This window comes from Heterodontus francisci, chromosome 7 (assembly GCF_036365525.1).
Source record: "Heterodontus francisci isolate sHetFra1 chromosome 7, sHetFra1.hap1, whole genome shotgun sequence".
Lineage (NCBI taxonomy): Eukaryota > Metazoa > Chordata > Chondrichthyes > Heterodontiformes > Heterodontidae > Heterodontus > Heterodontus francisci.
In genome coordinates, this window is record NC_090377.1 from 1,857,737 (window position 1) to 1,872,604 (window position 14,868).

Consider the following 14,868-nt stretch of genomic DNA (forward strand, 5'->3'; position numbering starts at 1 on the left):
ACTGTGATATTGCTGTTCCTCTCTCTCTCTCACTGTGATATTGCTGTTTCTCTCTCTCACACTGTGATATTGCTGTTTCTCTCTCGCACACTGTGATATTGCTATTCCTCTCTCTCTCACTGTGATATTGCTGTTCCTCTCTCTCTCACTGTGATATTGCTATTCCTCTCTCTCTCACTGTGATATTGCTGTTTCTCTCTCTCTCACTGTGATATTGCTGTTCCTCTCTCTCTCTCACTGTGATATTGCTGTTTCTCTCTCTCACACTGTGATATTGCTGTTTCTCTCTCGCACACTGTGATATTGCTGTTTCTCTCTCTCACACTGTGATATTGCTGTTCCTCTCTCTCTCTCACTGTGATATTGCTGTTTCTCTCTCTCACACTGTGATATTGCTGTTTCTCTCTCGCACACTGTGATATTGCTGTTTCTCTCTCTCACACTGTGATATTGCTGTTCCTCTCTCTCACACTGTGATATTGCTGTTTCTCTCTCGCACACTGTGATATTGCTGTTCCTCTCTCTCTCACTGTGATATTGCTGTTCCTCTCTCTCTCACTGTGATATTGCTGTTCCTCTCTCTCTCACTGTGATATTGCTGTTTCACTCTCTCTCACTGTGATATTGCTGTTTCACTCTCTCTCACTGTGATATTGCTGTTCCTCTCTCTCTCACTGTGATATTGCTGTTTCACTCTCTCACACTGTGATATTGCTGTTTCTCTCTCGCACACTGTGATATTGCTGTTCCTCTCTCTCTCTCACTGTGATATTGCTGTTTCTCTCTCTCACACTGTGATATTGCTGTTTCTCTCTCGCACACTGTGATATTGCTGTTCCTCTCTCTCTCTCACTGTGATATTGCTGTTTCTCTCTCTCACACTGTGATATTGCTGTTTCTCTCTCGCACACTGTGATATTGCTGTTCCTCTCTCTCTCTCACTGTGATATTGCTGTTTCTCTCTCTCACACTGTGATATTGCTGTTTCACTCTCTCACACTGTGATATTGCTGTTTCTCTCTCGCACACTGTGATATTGCTATTCCTCTCTCTCTCTCACTGTGATATTGCTGTTTCTCTCTCTCACACTGTGATATTGCTGTTTCTCTCTCGCACACTGTGATATTGCTGTTCCTCTCTCTCTCTCACTGTGATATTGCTGTTCCTCTCTCTCTCACTGTGATATTGCTGTTCCTCTCTCTCTCACTGTGATATTGCTGTTCCTCTCTCTCTCTCACTGTGATATTGCTGTTTCACTCTCTCTCACTGTGATATTGCTGTTTCTCTCTCTCTCACTGTGATATTGCTGTTCCTCTCTCTCTCACTGTGATATTGCTGTTCCTCTCTCTCTCACTGTGATATTGCTGTTTCACTCTCTCTCACTGTGATATTGCTGTTCCTCTCTCTCTCACTGTGATATTGCTGTTTCACTCTCTCTCACTGTGATATTGCTGTTTCACTCTCTCTCGCTATGATATTGCTGTTCCTCTCTCTCTCTCTCTGTGATATTGCTATTTCTCTCTCTCTCACTGTGATATTGCTGTTTCTCTCTCTCTCTCTGTGATATTGCTGTCTCTCTCTCTCTCACTGTGATATTGCTATTCCTCTCTCTCTCACTGTGATATTGCTGTTCCTCTCTCTGTGACATTGCTGTTTCTCTCTCTCTCGCTATGATATTGCTGTTCCTCTCTCTCTCACTGTGATATTGCTGTTTCTCTCTCTATCACTGTGATATTGCTGTTTCTCTCTCTCTCACTGTGATATTGCTATTTCTCTCTCGCACACTGTGATATTGCTATTCCTCTCTCTCTCACTGTGATATTGCTGTTTCACTCTCTCTCACTGTGATATTGCTGTTCCTCTCTCTCTCACTGTGATATTGCTGTTTCACTCTCTCTCACTGTGATATTGCTGTTCCTCTCTCTCTCACTGTGATATTGCTGTTCCTCTCTCTCTCACTGTGATATTGCTGTTTCACTCTCTCTCACTGTGATATTGCTATTCCTCTCTCTCTCACTGTGATATTGCTGTTTCACTCTCTCTCACTGTGATATTGCTGTTTCACTCTCTCTCACTGTGATATTGCTGTTCCTCTCTCTCTCTCACTGTGATATTGCTGTTCCTCTCTCTCTCTCACTGTGATATTGCTGTTCCTCTCTCTCACTGTGATATTGCTGTTCCTCTCTCTCTCTCACTGTGATATTGCTGTTCCTCTCTCTCTCTCGCTATGATATTGCTGTTCCTCTCTCTCTCACTGTGATATTGCTGTTTCTCTCTCTATCACTGTGATATTGCTGTTTCTCTCTCTCTCACTGTGATATTGCTATTTCTCTCTCGCACACTGTGATATTGCTATTCCTCTCTCTCTCACTGTGATATTGCTGTTTCACTCTCTCTCACTGTGATATTGCTGTTCCTCTCTCTCTCACTGTGATATTGCTGTTTCTCTCTCTCTCACTGTGATATTGCTGTTTCACTCTCTCTCACTGTGATATTGCTGTTTCACTCTCTCTCACTGTGATATTGCTGTTCCTCTCTCTCTCACTGTGATATTGCTGTTTCTCTCTCTCTCACTGTGATATTGCTGTTTCACTCTCTCTCACTGTGATATTGCTGTTCCTCTCTCTCTCACTGTGATATTGCTGTTTCTCTCTCTCTCACTGTGATATTGCTGTTCCTCTCTCTCTCACTGTGATATTGCTGTTCCTCTCTCTCTCACTGTGACATTGCTGTTTCACTCTCTCTCACTGTGATATTGCTGTTCCTCTCTCTCTCTCACTGTGATATTGCTGTTTCTCTCACTCACACTGTGATATTGCTGTTTCTCTCTCGCACACTGTGATATTGCTGTTCCTCTCTCTCTCTCACTGTGATATTGCTGTTTCTCTCTCTCACACTGTGATATTGCTGTTTCTCTCTCGCACACTGTGATATTGCTGTTCCTCTCACTCACTGTGATATTGCTGTTTCACTCTCTCTCTCACTGTGATATTGCTGTTTCTCTCTCTCACACTGTGATGTTCCTCTCTCTCTCTCACTGTGATATTGCTGTCTCTCTCTCTCTCACTGTGATATTGCTATTTCTCTCTCTCTCACTGTGATATTGCTATTTCTCTCTCTCTCACTGTGATATTGCTGTTTCTCTCTCACTCACTGTGATATTGCTGTTTCTCTCTCTCTCACTGTGATATTGCTGTTCCTCTCTCTCTCTCACTGTGATATTGCTATTCCTCTCTCTCTCTCTGTGATATTGCTGTCTCTCTCTCTCTCACTGTGATATTGCTATTCCTCTCTCTCTCTCTGTGATATTGCTGTCTCTCTCTCTCTCACTGTGATATTGCTGTTTCACTCTCTCTCACTGTGATATTGCTGTTCCTCTCTCTCTCTCACTGTGATATTGCTATTTCTCTCTCTCTCACTGTGATATTGCTGTTTCTCTCTCTCTCTCTGTGATATTGCTGTTCCTCTCTCTCTCACTGTGATATTGCTGTTCCTCTCTCTCTCACTGTGATATTGCTATTTCTCTCTCTCTCACTGTGATATTGCTGTTCCTCGCTCTCTCTGTGACATTGCTGTTTCTCTCTCTCTCTGTGTGATATTGCTGTTTCTCTCTCTCTCTCTCTCTCTCTCTCTCTCTGTGATATTGCTGTTTCTCTCTCTCTCACTGTGATATTGCTGTTCCTCGCTCTCTCTGTGACATTGCTGTTTCTCTCTCTCTCTGTGACATTGCTGTTTCTCTCTCTCTCACTGTGATATTGCTGTTCCTCTCTCTCTCTCTCTCTGTGATATTGCTGTTTCTCTCTCTCTCTGTGATATTGCTGTTTCTCTCTCTCTCACTCACTGTGATATTGCTGTTCCTCTCTCTCTCACTGATATTGCTGTTTCTCTCTCTCTCACTGTGATATTGCTGTTTCTCTCTCTCTCTCTCTCTGTGACATTGCTGTTTCTCTCTCTCTCTCACTGTGACATTGCTGTTTCTCTCTCTCTCACTGTGACATTGCTGTTTCTCTCTCTCTCACTGTGATATTGCTGTTCCTCTCTCTCTCTCTCTCTGTGATATTGCTGTTTCTCTCTCTCTCACTGTGACATTGCTGTTTCTCTCTCTCTCTGTGATATTGCTGTTCCTCTCTCTCTCACTGTGATATTGCTGTTCCTCTCTCTCTTTATGACATTGCTGTTTCTCTCTCTCTCACTGTGATATTGCTGTTCCTCTCTCTCTCTCTCTCTGTGATATTGCTGTTTCTCTCTCTCTCACTGTGACATTGCTGTTTCTCTCTCTCTCTGTGATATTGCTGTTCCTCTCTCTCTCACTGTGATATTGCTGTTCCTCTCTCTCTTTATGACATTGCTGTTTCTCTCTCTCTCACTGTGATATTGCTGTTCCTCTCTCTCTCAGTGTGATATTGCTGTTTCTCTCTCTCTCACTGTGATATTGCTGTTTCTCTCTCTCTCACTGTGATATTGCTGTTCCTCTCTCTCTCAGTGTGATATTGCTGTTTCACTCTCTCTCACTGTGATATTGCTGTTCCTCTCACTCACTGTGATATTGCTGTTCCTCTCTCTCTCAGTGTGATATTGCTGTTTCTCTCTCACTCACTGTGATATTGCTGTTCCTCTCTCTCTCAGTGTGATATTGCTGTTTCTCTCTCTCTCACTGTGATATTGCTGTTTCACTCTCTCTCACTGTGATATTGCTGTTCCTCTCACTCACTGTGATATTGCTGTTCCTCTCTCTCTCAGTGTGATATTGCTGTTTCTCTCTCTCTCACTGTGATATTGCTGTTCCTCTCTCTCTCAGTGTGATATTGCTGTTTCTCTCTCACTCACTGTGATATTGCTGTTCCTCTCTCTCTCAGTGTGATATTGCTGTTTCTCTCTCTCTCACTGTGATATTGCTGTTTCTCTCTCTCTGTGACATTGCTGTTTCTCTCTCTCTCTCTCTCTCTCTCTGTGATATTGCTGTTTCTCTCTCTCTCTCTGTGACATTGCTGTTTCTCTCTCTCTCTCAATGTGATATTGCTGTTCCTCTCTCTCACACTGTGACATTGCTGTTCCTCTCTCTCTCACTGTGATATTGCTGTTTCTCTCTCTCTCACTGTGATATTGCTGTTTCTCTCTCTCTCACTGTGATATTGCTGTTCCCCTCTCTCTCTGTGTGATATTGCTGTTCCTCTCTCTCTCTCTCTGTGATATTGCTGTTTCTCTCTCACTCACTGTGATATTGCTGTTCCTCTCTCTCTCAGTGTGATATTGCTGTTCCTCTCTCTCTCACTGATATTGCTGTTTCTCTCTCTCTTTATGACATTGCTGTTTCTCTCTCTCTCACTGTGATATTGCTCTTCCTCTCACTCACTGTGATATTGCTGTTCCTCTCTCTCTCAGTGTGATATTGCTGTTTCTCTCTCTCTCACTGTGATATTGCTGTTTCTCTCTCTCTCTCTGTGACATTGCTGTTTCTCTCTCTCTCTCTCTCTCTCTGTGATATTGCTGTTTCTCTCTCTCTCTCTGTGACATTGCTGTTTCTCTCTCTCTCTCAATGTGATATTGCTGTTCCTCTCTCTCACACTGTGACATTGCTGTTTCTCTCTCTCTCACTGTGATATTGCTGTTCCTCTCTCTCACACTGTGACATTGCTGCTCCTCTCTCTCTCACTGTGATATTGCTGTTTCTCTCTCGCACACTGTGATATTGCTGTTTCTCTCTCTCTCACTGTGATATTGCTGTTCCCCTCTCACTGTGATATTGCTGTTCCTCTCTCTCTCTGTGTGATATTGCTGTTCCTCTCTCTCTCTCTGTGATGTTGCTGTTTTTCTCTCTCTCACACTGTGATATTGCTGTTTCTCTCTCACTTACTGCTCTTTGTCTCTGACTTCCTCCAGGTGGGTGAAATCAGGAAGATAATGAAGGGCTACATCAACATGATTGTGAAGAAACGGTACAGCATGAAGTCCGTGATGGCAAACCGCAATGAGGCTAACACCTGGACGACATGAGTGGGATCCCTTCCCTCACCCTCCCCTCCTCCCTCCCTCTCTACTCCCCACCACCCTCCCCCCGCTTTCTCCCACATCCCCTCCCCTCTTTTGCTGCTGCTACGGGATACACTCACCCTACCCTCTGTCCTCTCCCTGGTTCCATTCCTCCCCTCCCCTCGTCCCTCACTCTTCCTTCTCCCATCCCCTTGCCCATCACCTCTGCCCCTTGCCCCTGCCCCACCTCCTCCTCTCACTCTTCTTCTTCTCTTCCATCTTCCCCCTCCCCTCTTCCCCTCCCTTACCTGCCATATCCACCTCCACCCTCCCCACTCCTTTCAACCCCCCCAACTCCAGTTCTCCTCGTACTCTCACCCCCTGCTATTCTCCTGTCCCTTACCCTCACCGTCTTGTATCCCCTTCCCCTTCCCCTCCCTATCCCCTTCTCCTCCACCCTGTCTCCTCCACTCACCCCGATACTGCGCTTTACCCTGGACCTCTCCCAGTGAGGCTCCCGCTGACCGACTTGTGCCTGGCTTGTATCATCTATTCATGCTAACAATGGACTCCATTGCGAGATGGAGGAGACGCCGGTTGTGCAGGAGCTGCAGTTCCTCTGTTGCAGTGAGGTGGTGCCACTGGGGTTGGGGCGGAGTCATGAAGCAGTGTGAGTTACCAACTCTCCAAGATTGTATTGGAGTCGACAGGAAATTGAAGATTGATCTCCATAAAACAAGGGACTATTGACCAATGGAGAGAAAATTGGCCATGGGGACAGGGCCTCCCGAAGATGTTGAGCGATCGGTGGTGGGAGTGTGGGGAAAAAGGCGGTTGGAGATGGCAGGTTATGTCATTTGCTCTCTGGGAAACTGAGCTGGCAGCCCCAAAGGGAAGCCAATGAGAAATCAGGACAGATTCAGCAACCGAGAGCTGGTCCTGGCCTGACCCAATCACCCCCAAATTCCCCCAAGGTCTCCGTGCTCGGCCTGTAATACTGCGGGCAGTGTTGCCGAGAGGAATACAGCACAGGCACAGATGGGCTGAATAATCTCCTTCTGTGCTGTTTCATTCCAGGATTCTATGATAACGGTTCCTGCTGATCAGAGGGTGTCTGTCTGTCTGTCTCTCTCTCTATGTCTAGCCCTCTATCTGTCTCTCCCTAGCTCTCTTTTGTCTGTGTCTTTCTTGATCCATCACTCTGTCTCCCTCTTTCTCTCCTCTCTCGTTCTCTGTCTCTCCATGTCTCTCTCCCCCTCTTTCTGACTGTCTCTCTTTCTATACTAAGTGATTTGTAACTGGCTTTACAAAGCAATTCCTCCAATGTCCCAAATTATTTATGTTCTGTATTGAGATTGGAGGGATTAAAGGAGATTCTGTAGCTGTTCGACATCACATAACAACCAAATATCCCAAATCAATGTTTTATAAGTTTGTTTTCTCTCTTACAAATACAAACTGCAATTGTCTGAAGTGCTTTGTCTGATGATTTGATGATTTGGCATAGTCTGAGCTTTGCTGGGCACTGTGTTGAATGCCCAATGTTTGAGTGTTCAGTCAAACAGTCCAGTTTCTCCCGATATAGATTGCTCAGTGAACAAGTTTCCTGCTCTAGTACACAGAGCAGGAAAGGCCCAGGCTCCATCCCCGGCCTGTGTTACTCTCTCTCACTGTGGTACTGAGTCCCACACAGAGCAGGAAAGGCCCAGGCTCCATCCCCGGCCTGTGTTACTCTCTCTCACTGTGGTACTGAGCCCCACACAGAGCAGGAAAGGCCCAGGCTCCATCCCCGGCCTGTGTTACTCTCTCTCACTGTGGTACTGAGCCCCACACAGAGCAGGAAAGGCCCAGGCTCCATCCCCGGCCTGTGTTACTCTCTCTCACTGTGGTACTGAGCCCCACACAGAGCAGGAAAGGCCCAGGCTCCATCCCCGGCCTGTGTTACTCTCTCTCACTGTGGTACTGAGCCCCACACAGAGCAGGAAAGGCCCAGGCTCCATCCCCGGCCTGTGTTACTCTCTCTCACTGTGGTACTGAACCCCACACAGAGCAGGAAAGGCCCAGGCTCCATCCCCGGCCTGTGTTACTCTCTCTCACTGTGGTACTGAGCCCCACACAGAGCAGGAAAGGCCCAGGCTCCATCCCCGGCCTGTGTTAATCTCTCTCACTGTGGTAATGAGCCCCACACAGAGCAGGAACGGCCCACGTTGTGTCCCCAGCCTGTGTTAATCTCTCTCACTGTGGTAATGAGCCCCACACAGAGCAGGAAAGGCCCACGTTGTGTCCCCAGCCTGTGTTAATCTCTCTCACTGTGGTACTGAGCCCCACACAGAGCAGGAAAGGCCCAGGCTCCATCCCCGGCCTGTGTTAATCTCTCTCACTGTGGTACTGAGTCCCACACAGAGCAGAAAAGGCCCAGGTTGTGTCCCCAGCCTGTGTTAATCTCTCTCACTGTGGTACTGAGCCCCACACAGAGCAGGAAAGGCCCAGGTTGTGTCCCCAGCCTGTGTTAATCTCTCTCACTGTGGTACTGAGCCCCACACAGAGCAGAAAAGGCCCAGGTTGTGTCCCCAGCCTGTGTTAATCTCTCTCACTGTGGTACTGAGCCCCACACAGAGCAGGAAAGGCCCAGGTTGTGTCCCCAGCCTGTGTTAATCTCTCTCACTGTGGTACTGAGCCCCACACAGAGCAGGAAAGGCCCAGGTTGTGTCCCCAGCCTGTGTTAATCTCTCTCACTGTGGTACTGAGCCCCACACAGAGCAGAAAAGGCCCAGGTTGTGTCCCCAGCCTGTGTTAATCTCTCTCACTGTGCTACTGAGCCCCACACCGAGCAGAAAAGGCCCAGGTTGTGTCCCCAGCCTGTGTTAATCTCTCTCACTGTGGTACTGAGCCCCACACAGAGCAGGAAAGTCCCAGGTTGTGTACCCAGCCTGTGTTAGCTAATCTCAACTGGTCACTTTGATGTGCAGTCACTGTTTTGTGAAGTGACAGGATAATGTACACACTGAGCTGGACGGGGGAAGGGCAGATTTTTCACTCCACCCTGGGGGCCGATCTGATTCCGTCATAACATCAGTCCACCGGACCCTCACTTGATCTGCAGCCTCTCAGTGGGAATACCGTAAGCCAGTGCTTGGCAGTGTGTGTGTGTGTGTGTGAGACAGTGGATCAGAATCAGGTTCTTCCCCAGAGAGTGCTGTCCCAGACTGTCTTGTTGGGAGTCTGTGCCTGGCGATTGATTAAATACTTACCCGCTCCCGCTGTCGGTCCCGGTTCATATTGGTGGCGACAGCCGGCACACCTGTGCCTTTGGATCTCCGTTCAGAGATCCGAGGCGGAACACTGGTTGGGAGGTGGGAGCGGATACGTTTTCAGGGCGGGGGGGGGGGTGCGTGGGTGGGAGCAGGGTTAAACATTTTCAATTGGTCTAGGGGTGGTGGGAAGGGGTAAAGTTCATAGTTTATTAACTTTGGGGCGGGGAAGGTCGGGAGCACAAGGTAATTTTTTGTGCGGGGGAGAGGGCAAGAAATAAATACGATGGTAATTGAGGGGGGAAGAGGGAGGCGATAACTTCATTTAATTTTTAACAGTCATGTAACTTTAAAAATGTTAATTACTTTGAAGGGCTGGAAACTCTTTAAAAATGGTGTTGGCGCCTGCACAATGGCGATCCCGCGTGTGCACACCGCCATCTCTGAAGCTCACCGCCAGTAAATTTCAGCCCAATATGTCCTGCCACCTTGAAAGATCGATGCACATGCAGCCCCAGGTCCCTCTGTTCCTGCACACTCTTTAGAACTGGGCCATTTAGTCTATATTGCCTCTCCCTGTTCCTTCTGCCAAAATGCATCACCTCACACTGTTCTGTATTAAATTCCATCTGCCACTTCATAGAATCACAGAATCGCAGAATAATACAGTGCTGAAGAGGCCCTTCGGCCCATCGAGTCTGCACCGATGCATTAAAGACACCTGACCTGTCTACGTAATCCCATTTGCCAGCACTTGGCCCATAGCCTTGAATGTTATGACGTGCCAAGTGCTCATCCAGGTACTTTTTAAAGGATGTGAGGCAACCTGCCTCTACCACCCTCCCAGGCAGAGCATTCCAGACCATCACCACCCTCTGGGTAAAAAAGTTCTTCCTCAAATCCCCCTTAAACCTCCCGCCCCGCACCTTAAACTTGTGACCCCTCGTAACTGACCCTTCAACAAAGGGGAACAGCTGCACCCTATCCACCCTGTCCATGCCCCTCATAATCTTGTACACCTCGATCAGGTCACCCCTCAGTCTTCTCTGCTCCAGTGAAAACAACCCAAGCCTATCCAACCTCTCTTCATAGCTTAAATGTTCCATCCCAGGCAACATCCTGGTGAATCGCCTCTGCACCTCCTCCAATGCAATCACATCCTTCCTATAATGTGAAAGTGGAGTTGAGGCCGAGTTGAGATCAGCCATGATCGTATTGAATGGCGGAGCTGGCTCGAGGGGCTGAATTGCCTACTCCTGCTCCTAGTTCTTATGTTCTTATGTTCTAAGAGTTACAGCACAGAAGGAGGCCATTCAGCCCATTGTGTCTACACAATACCAAGTCTAATATAACCTGCTTTCTGGTTGATTCCAGAACGTGCTGCGCTATGAAACTATCTCGGAAGCATTCTCTAGTTTACTATTGCCAATATGATTTCTCCAGTTTATGTGTAGATTAAAATCACCAATGATTATTGCCGTCCCTACATTGTGGGTACTGTTAGGGGGCCTGTCAACCACTCCCACTCGTGACTTCTTTCCCCTACTATTCCTCATCTCCACCCAAACCAATTCTACATCCTGATCTCCTGAACCAAGGTCATCTCTAACTATTGCACCAATGCCATCCTTGATTAACATTGCTACCCCTCCATTTTTACCTAGCTTCCTATTCTGACCTGAAGGGACAGATGTTTACAAGGAAGTGACAAAGGAGTGATTTATGGTGGCCATGTGACTTGTTTCTGGAAAAGTTTAGTTTCAATTTAAACTGTTGAAAGTGTCACTTGTTGTTTCTGCCTGGAGAGGAGAAAAACTGCCCAACTTTCTCTTTGAAAAGGAATCCTGCATCTCTTGAGAAGAAACCCTGTATTTCAATTGTGGCAGATTCCTATTTCCTCTTGTCTCTGAAGAATTCCTGCATCAAGCTGCACTGTTGCTTCCTGTGTTTTCAGAAATCCTGAATGTTTGCAGAAACCTTGCATCTTTAAAATATTTGAGCTGAATGTGTAAGAATTGACACCTGTTGCTGCGCACCTGATGGAAGACCTATGTGAAACTTCTGCAGTTGACTTTCTTTAAACAGACTGTTTATCAACCTCGCCTGGTAAGACTCTGAGTGGCATCCAACAATTCAACTTTGGGACACCTCGCCAAACCAAAGGACTTCCAATTCTTTGCTTCAGTATAAGTTTCTTTTATTCCTTTGTAACAGCTATAAACAAAATCCCTTTTTTTCCCCAGTTAACAGGTTTTTGGATGTATATGCATGTGTGTGAGGACTAGGGAACAAATAAGGAGCTTTACTATCTCAATTTGCGTATGTATTTACTTCATTTTTGGTTAAGACTTGGTTTTATAATAAACAGATTTTTTTTGTTGTTTGTAAAGAAACCTGGTTGGTGTGCATTATTCTGGAGGACAAATAGTGTATCTGATTGGCTGTTTTGGTAAGTGGGAAAATTTATTGATGTTTTGGCCTGTGGAGAAGTGGGACTGAATTAACAGTGCACTGCTCCCACCTCGGTCGTCACATATTAATTAGGGCTCTTGTCCGTATTAAACCCAACACCAATAACATTTAATTGTAAGTGGAGTAATAATAATTTAAAAAGGAAAATAAAAGAACCAGGTTTCTTGTGTAATTGGGTAAAGGTGACACCACCGATATGTCTGTAGCCTTTGCTGAAACTTTTCTGTGGAAGGAGACTGTATCCTTCAGTGACTTAGAAAATTTAACCAATGTTAAACTAAAGGATTTGGCAGCACAATTGGGGTTAGAATTGAAATTAGGTGCTAAAAAAGCAGACGTAATTGAAGTAATAGCGCAACATTTGAAATTGGAAGATGATGAAGACAGTAAGTCAGAGGGTAGTGCGGTTGAATTAGATAAAATTCAGTAACAACTGAAACAACTTCAATAAGAACTAAGAAAACTTGACAGGAAAAAGGAAAAGAAATAGAATTGGAAAGACTTAGGCTTGGATTTCAAAGAGAAAATGAAAAAGAGGCAAGGGAATTTGAATTTAAAAAGATGGAATTAAGACGAAGTGACTCCAGGGAAAATTCTGGTCAGGAAGAATCTGAATCCAGCAAAAAACTGTTTAAATTTATACAAGCTCTTCCTAAGTTTGAGGAAAGAGATGTAGAGGCATTTTTCATTTTTTTTGAAAAGATAGTCACCAAATGAAATGGCCGAAGGAAAGCTGGACACTGCTTATGCAAAGCAGGTTGATGGGCAGAGCTCAGGAAGTTTATGCCATGTTTTCTGAAGAGGCTTCTGCAGATTGAGATGGCAAAAAAGGCTATTCTCGCTGCGTATGAGTTAGTCCCTGAAGCTTACCGATAGAAGTTTTGGAACCTCCAGAGATTGGCTGGGCAGACTTATGTAGAATTTCAGAGGGTAAAGTGATTCAATTTTGATCGTTGGATACAGGCACTAAAGATGGAAGCCACGTATGAGAACATTAGAGAACTGATTGTGCTGGAAGAGTTTAAAAATTCACTCCCTCCAGTAGTGAGAACTCGTGTAGAGAACCAAAAGGTTTCAAGGTCCAGACAAGCAGCAGAAATTGTTGGTGATTTTGAAGCTTGTGAATAAGCCCAAACCCTTTGCTCGTCACCCCCACAAACCCAAGAAGGAAAGAAGGTGGGAGAGTGAAAGGAAGGCAAGTAGCCGGGGACAAGAAGGGAATGCCCCAGGATACCCTCCTCAAGCTAGAAAGGAAAGTGCTGAGGGTGGCAGTGAGATCCGCAAGCTGAAGTGTTATCATTGCCACAAGGTGGGATATCTTCGTTCAGAATGCTGGAAATTGCGAGGTAAACCCGTGGGGCTTGTTGGGGTACACAAAACTAATGCAGAGAAAGAGGCTGAGACTGAGAGTACAGCAGATCAGGCTGTAGCTCTGACTGCAGCTGTAAAACCAGATACAAAAACCAGTGTGAGTGTAGGGGATGAAAGTTATAGGGACTTCTTGTCGAAAGGAAAAGTAACTCTTTATCCTTCAAGTGAGGAAGGCAAACCTATCATTATACTTAGGGATACAGGAGCAATCCAAACTCTTTTGCTGGGGAAAGGTATAACATTTCCACCAGAGAGCACACTGAATGCTAAAGTTTTAGTGAATGGTATTGGTGGGGAGTATACCTTTGTATTGAGTGCACCTAGAGTGTGACCTAATATCTGGGATGGTAACTGTAGGAGTTGTCCATAGTTTGCCGGTATATGGAATTGACCTCCTCCTAGGGAATGATTTAACTGGAGCAAAAGCATTAGTTTCTCCCGTAGTCACAGAGAAACCAAGTGAAAAGAGACAGAACAATTACAGGAAAAAGTTTCAGGAATTTTTCCTTTGTACTAACCCAAGCAATAGCTAAACAAGTTCCATTGTCGGAGGTAAAATTGGTACCACAGACAGATAGCCGAATACCTGAAACTTTCTTTGGGGATTTAGATAATCCAAATGAGATGTTTAACAAATCTTAGCACAACAAGCTGATCCAGGGTTAAATAAAATGACACAATCAGCTCTGACAGAAGCTGAGGCAGAAGGAGTTCCAGAAGGCTATAATGTTAAAGATGGGGTTCTGACGAGGAAATGGAGACCGTCTCATAGAGCTGCAGACAAAGAATGAACAGTCGTTCGACAGGTAGTGGCATCACCTACATATCTCCTGGAATTATTAAGGTTAGCACATGAAATTTCTACAGCAGGAGATATGAGGATCCGGAAGACCAAGTCAAGTATAAGTCAACATTATTACTGGCCAGGTCTTAACAAGGACGTGGTACAGTTTTGTAAAACAGGCCATATGTGCCAGATTGTGGGAAAACTGTAACCTGCCATAAAACCGGCACCTCTAATTCCCATAAGCAGTGATTGGGGAACCATTTAGTAGGGTGTTGGTAGACTGTGTAGGACCTTTACCAAAAACTAAAGCGGGACAGCAATATATACTCACTATCATGGATATGGCTATTCGATTTCCAGAGGGCATTCCCTTGAGGACAATTACTGCTAAGGTAGTGGTAGAGAAGTTAACCCAATTCTTTACGAGATTTGGATTACCACTTGAGGTTCATTCGGATCAAGGTTCCAATTTTATAGTCATAGAGTTATACAGCACAGAAACAGGCCCTCTAAACCTCCTGCCCCTTACCTTAAATCTATGCCCCCTGGTTATTGACCCCTCCGCTAAGGGAAAAAGTTTCTCCCTATCTAACCTATTAATGCCCCTCATAATTTTGTATATCTCAATCATGTCCCCCCTCAGCCTTCTCTGTTCTAAGGAAAACAACCCTAGTCTTTTCAGTCTCTCTTCATAGCTGAAATGCTCCAGCCCAGGCAACATCCTGGTGAATCTCCTCTGCACCCTCTCCAGTGCAATCACATCCTTCCTATAGTGTGGTGCCCAGAACTGTACACAGTACTCCAGGTAAATTATTTGACTGACTCCCCAGATTGCCGGATAAAGAGTCGACTGTGTCATATCAATATGTTAAAACAATATTATCGCTGGGAGGAGGATAAGCAAGCACAGGTATGTCAGATAGTAGGGACAGTGAAGGATGAAAGGGATAGTGAGGATGAAGCAGAAGGAGGCCTAGACAATTCTCAAATTGAACCTCCTACTATCCAGTTAGCTAA

The 14,868-nt window shown here is 45.6% G+C and overlaps 1 protein-coding gene across 2 annotated transcripts in view; it reads left to right on the top strand.

Annotated features, from left to right (window-relative positions):
* Positions 1–7,443, top strand: part of LOC137371810 (unconventional myosin-X-like) — a 518,005-nt gene extending 510,562 nt beyond the window's left edge. For both annotated transcript variants that reach the window (XM_068034697.1, XM_068034696.1), the window contains one exon: positions 5,881–7,443. In XM_068034697.1, the coding sequence (XP_067890798.1) occupies positions 5,881–5,994 (114 nt within the window). In that variant the 3' untranslated portion in view covers positions 5,995–7,443. The remainder of the gene's footprint in view (positions 1–5,880) is intronic.
* Positions 7,444–14,868: the final 7,425 nt, after the last annotated feature.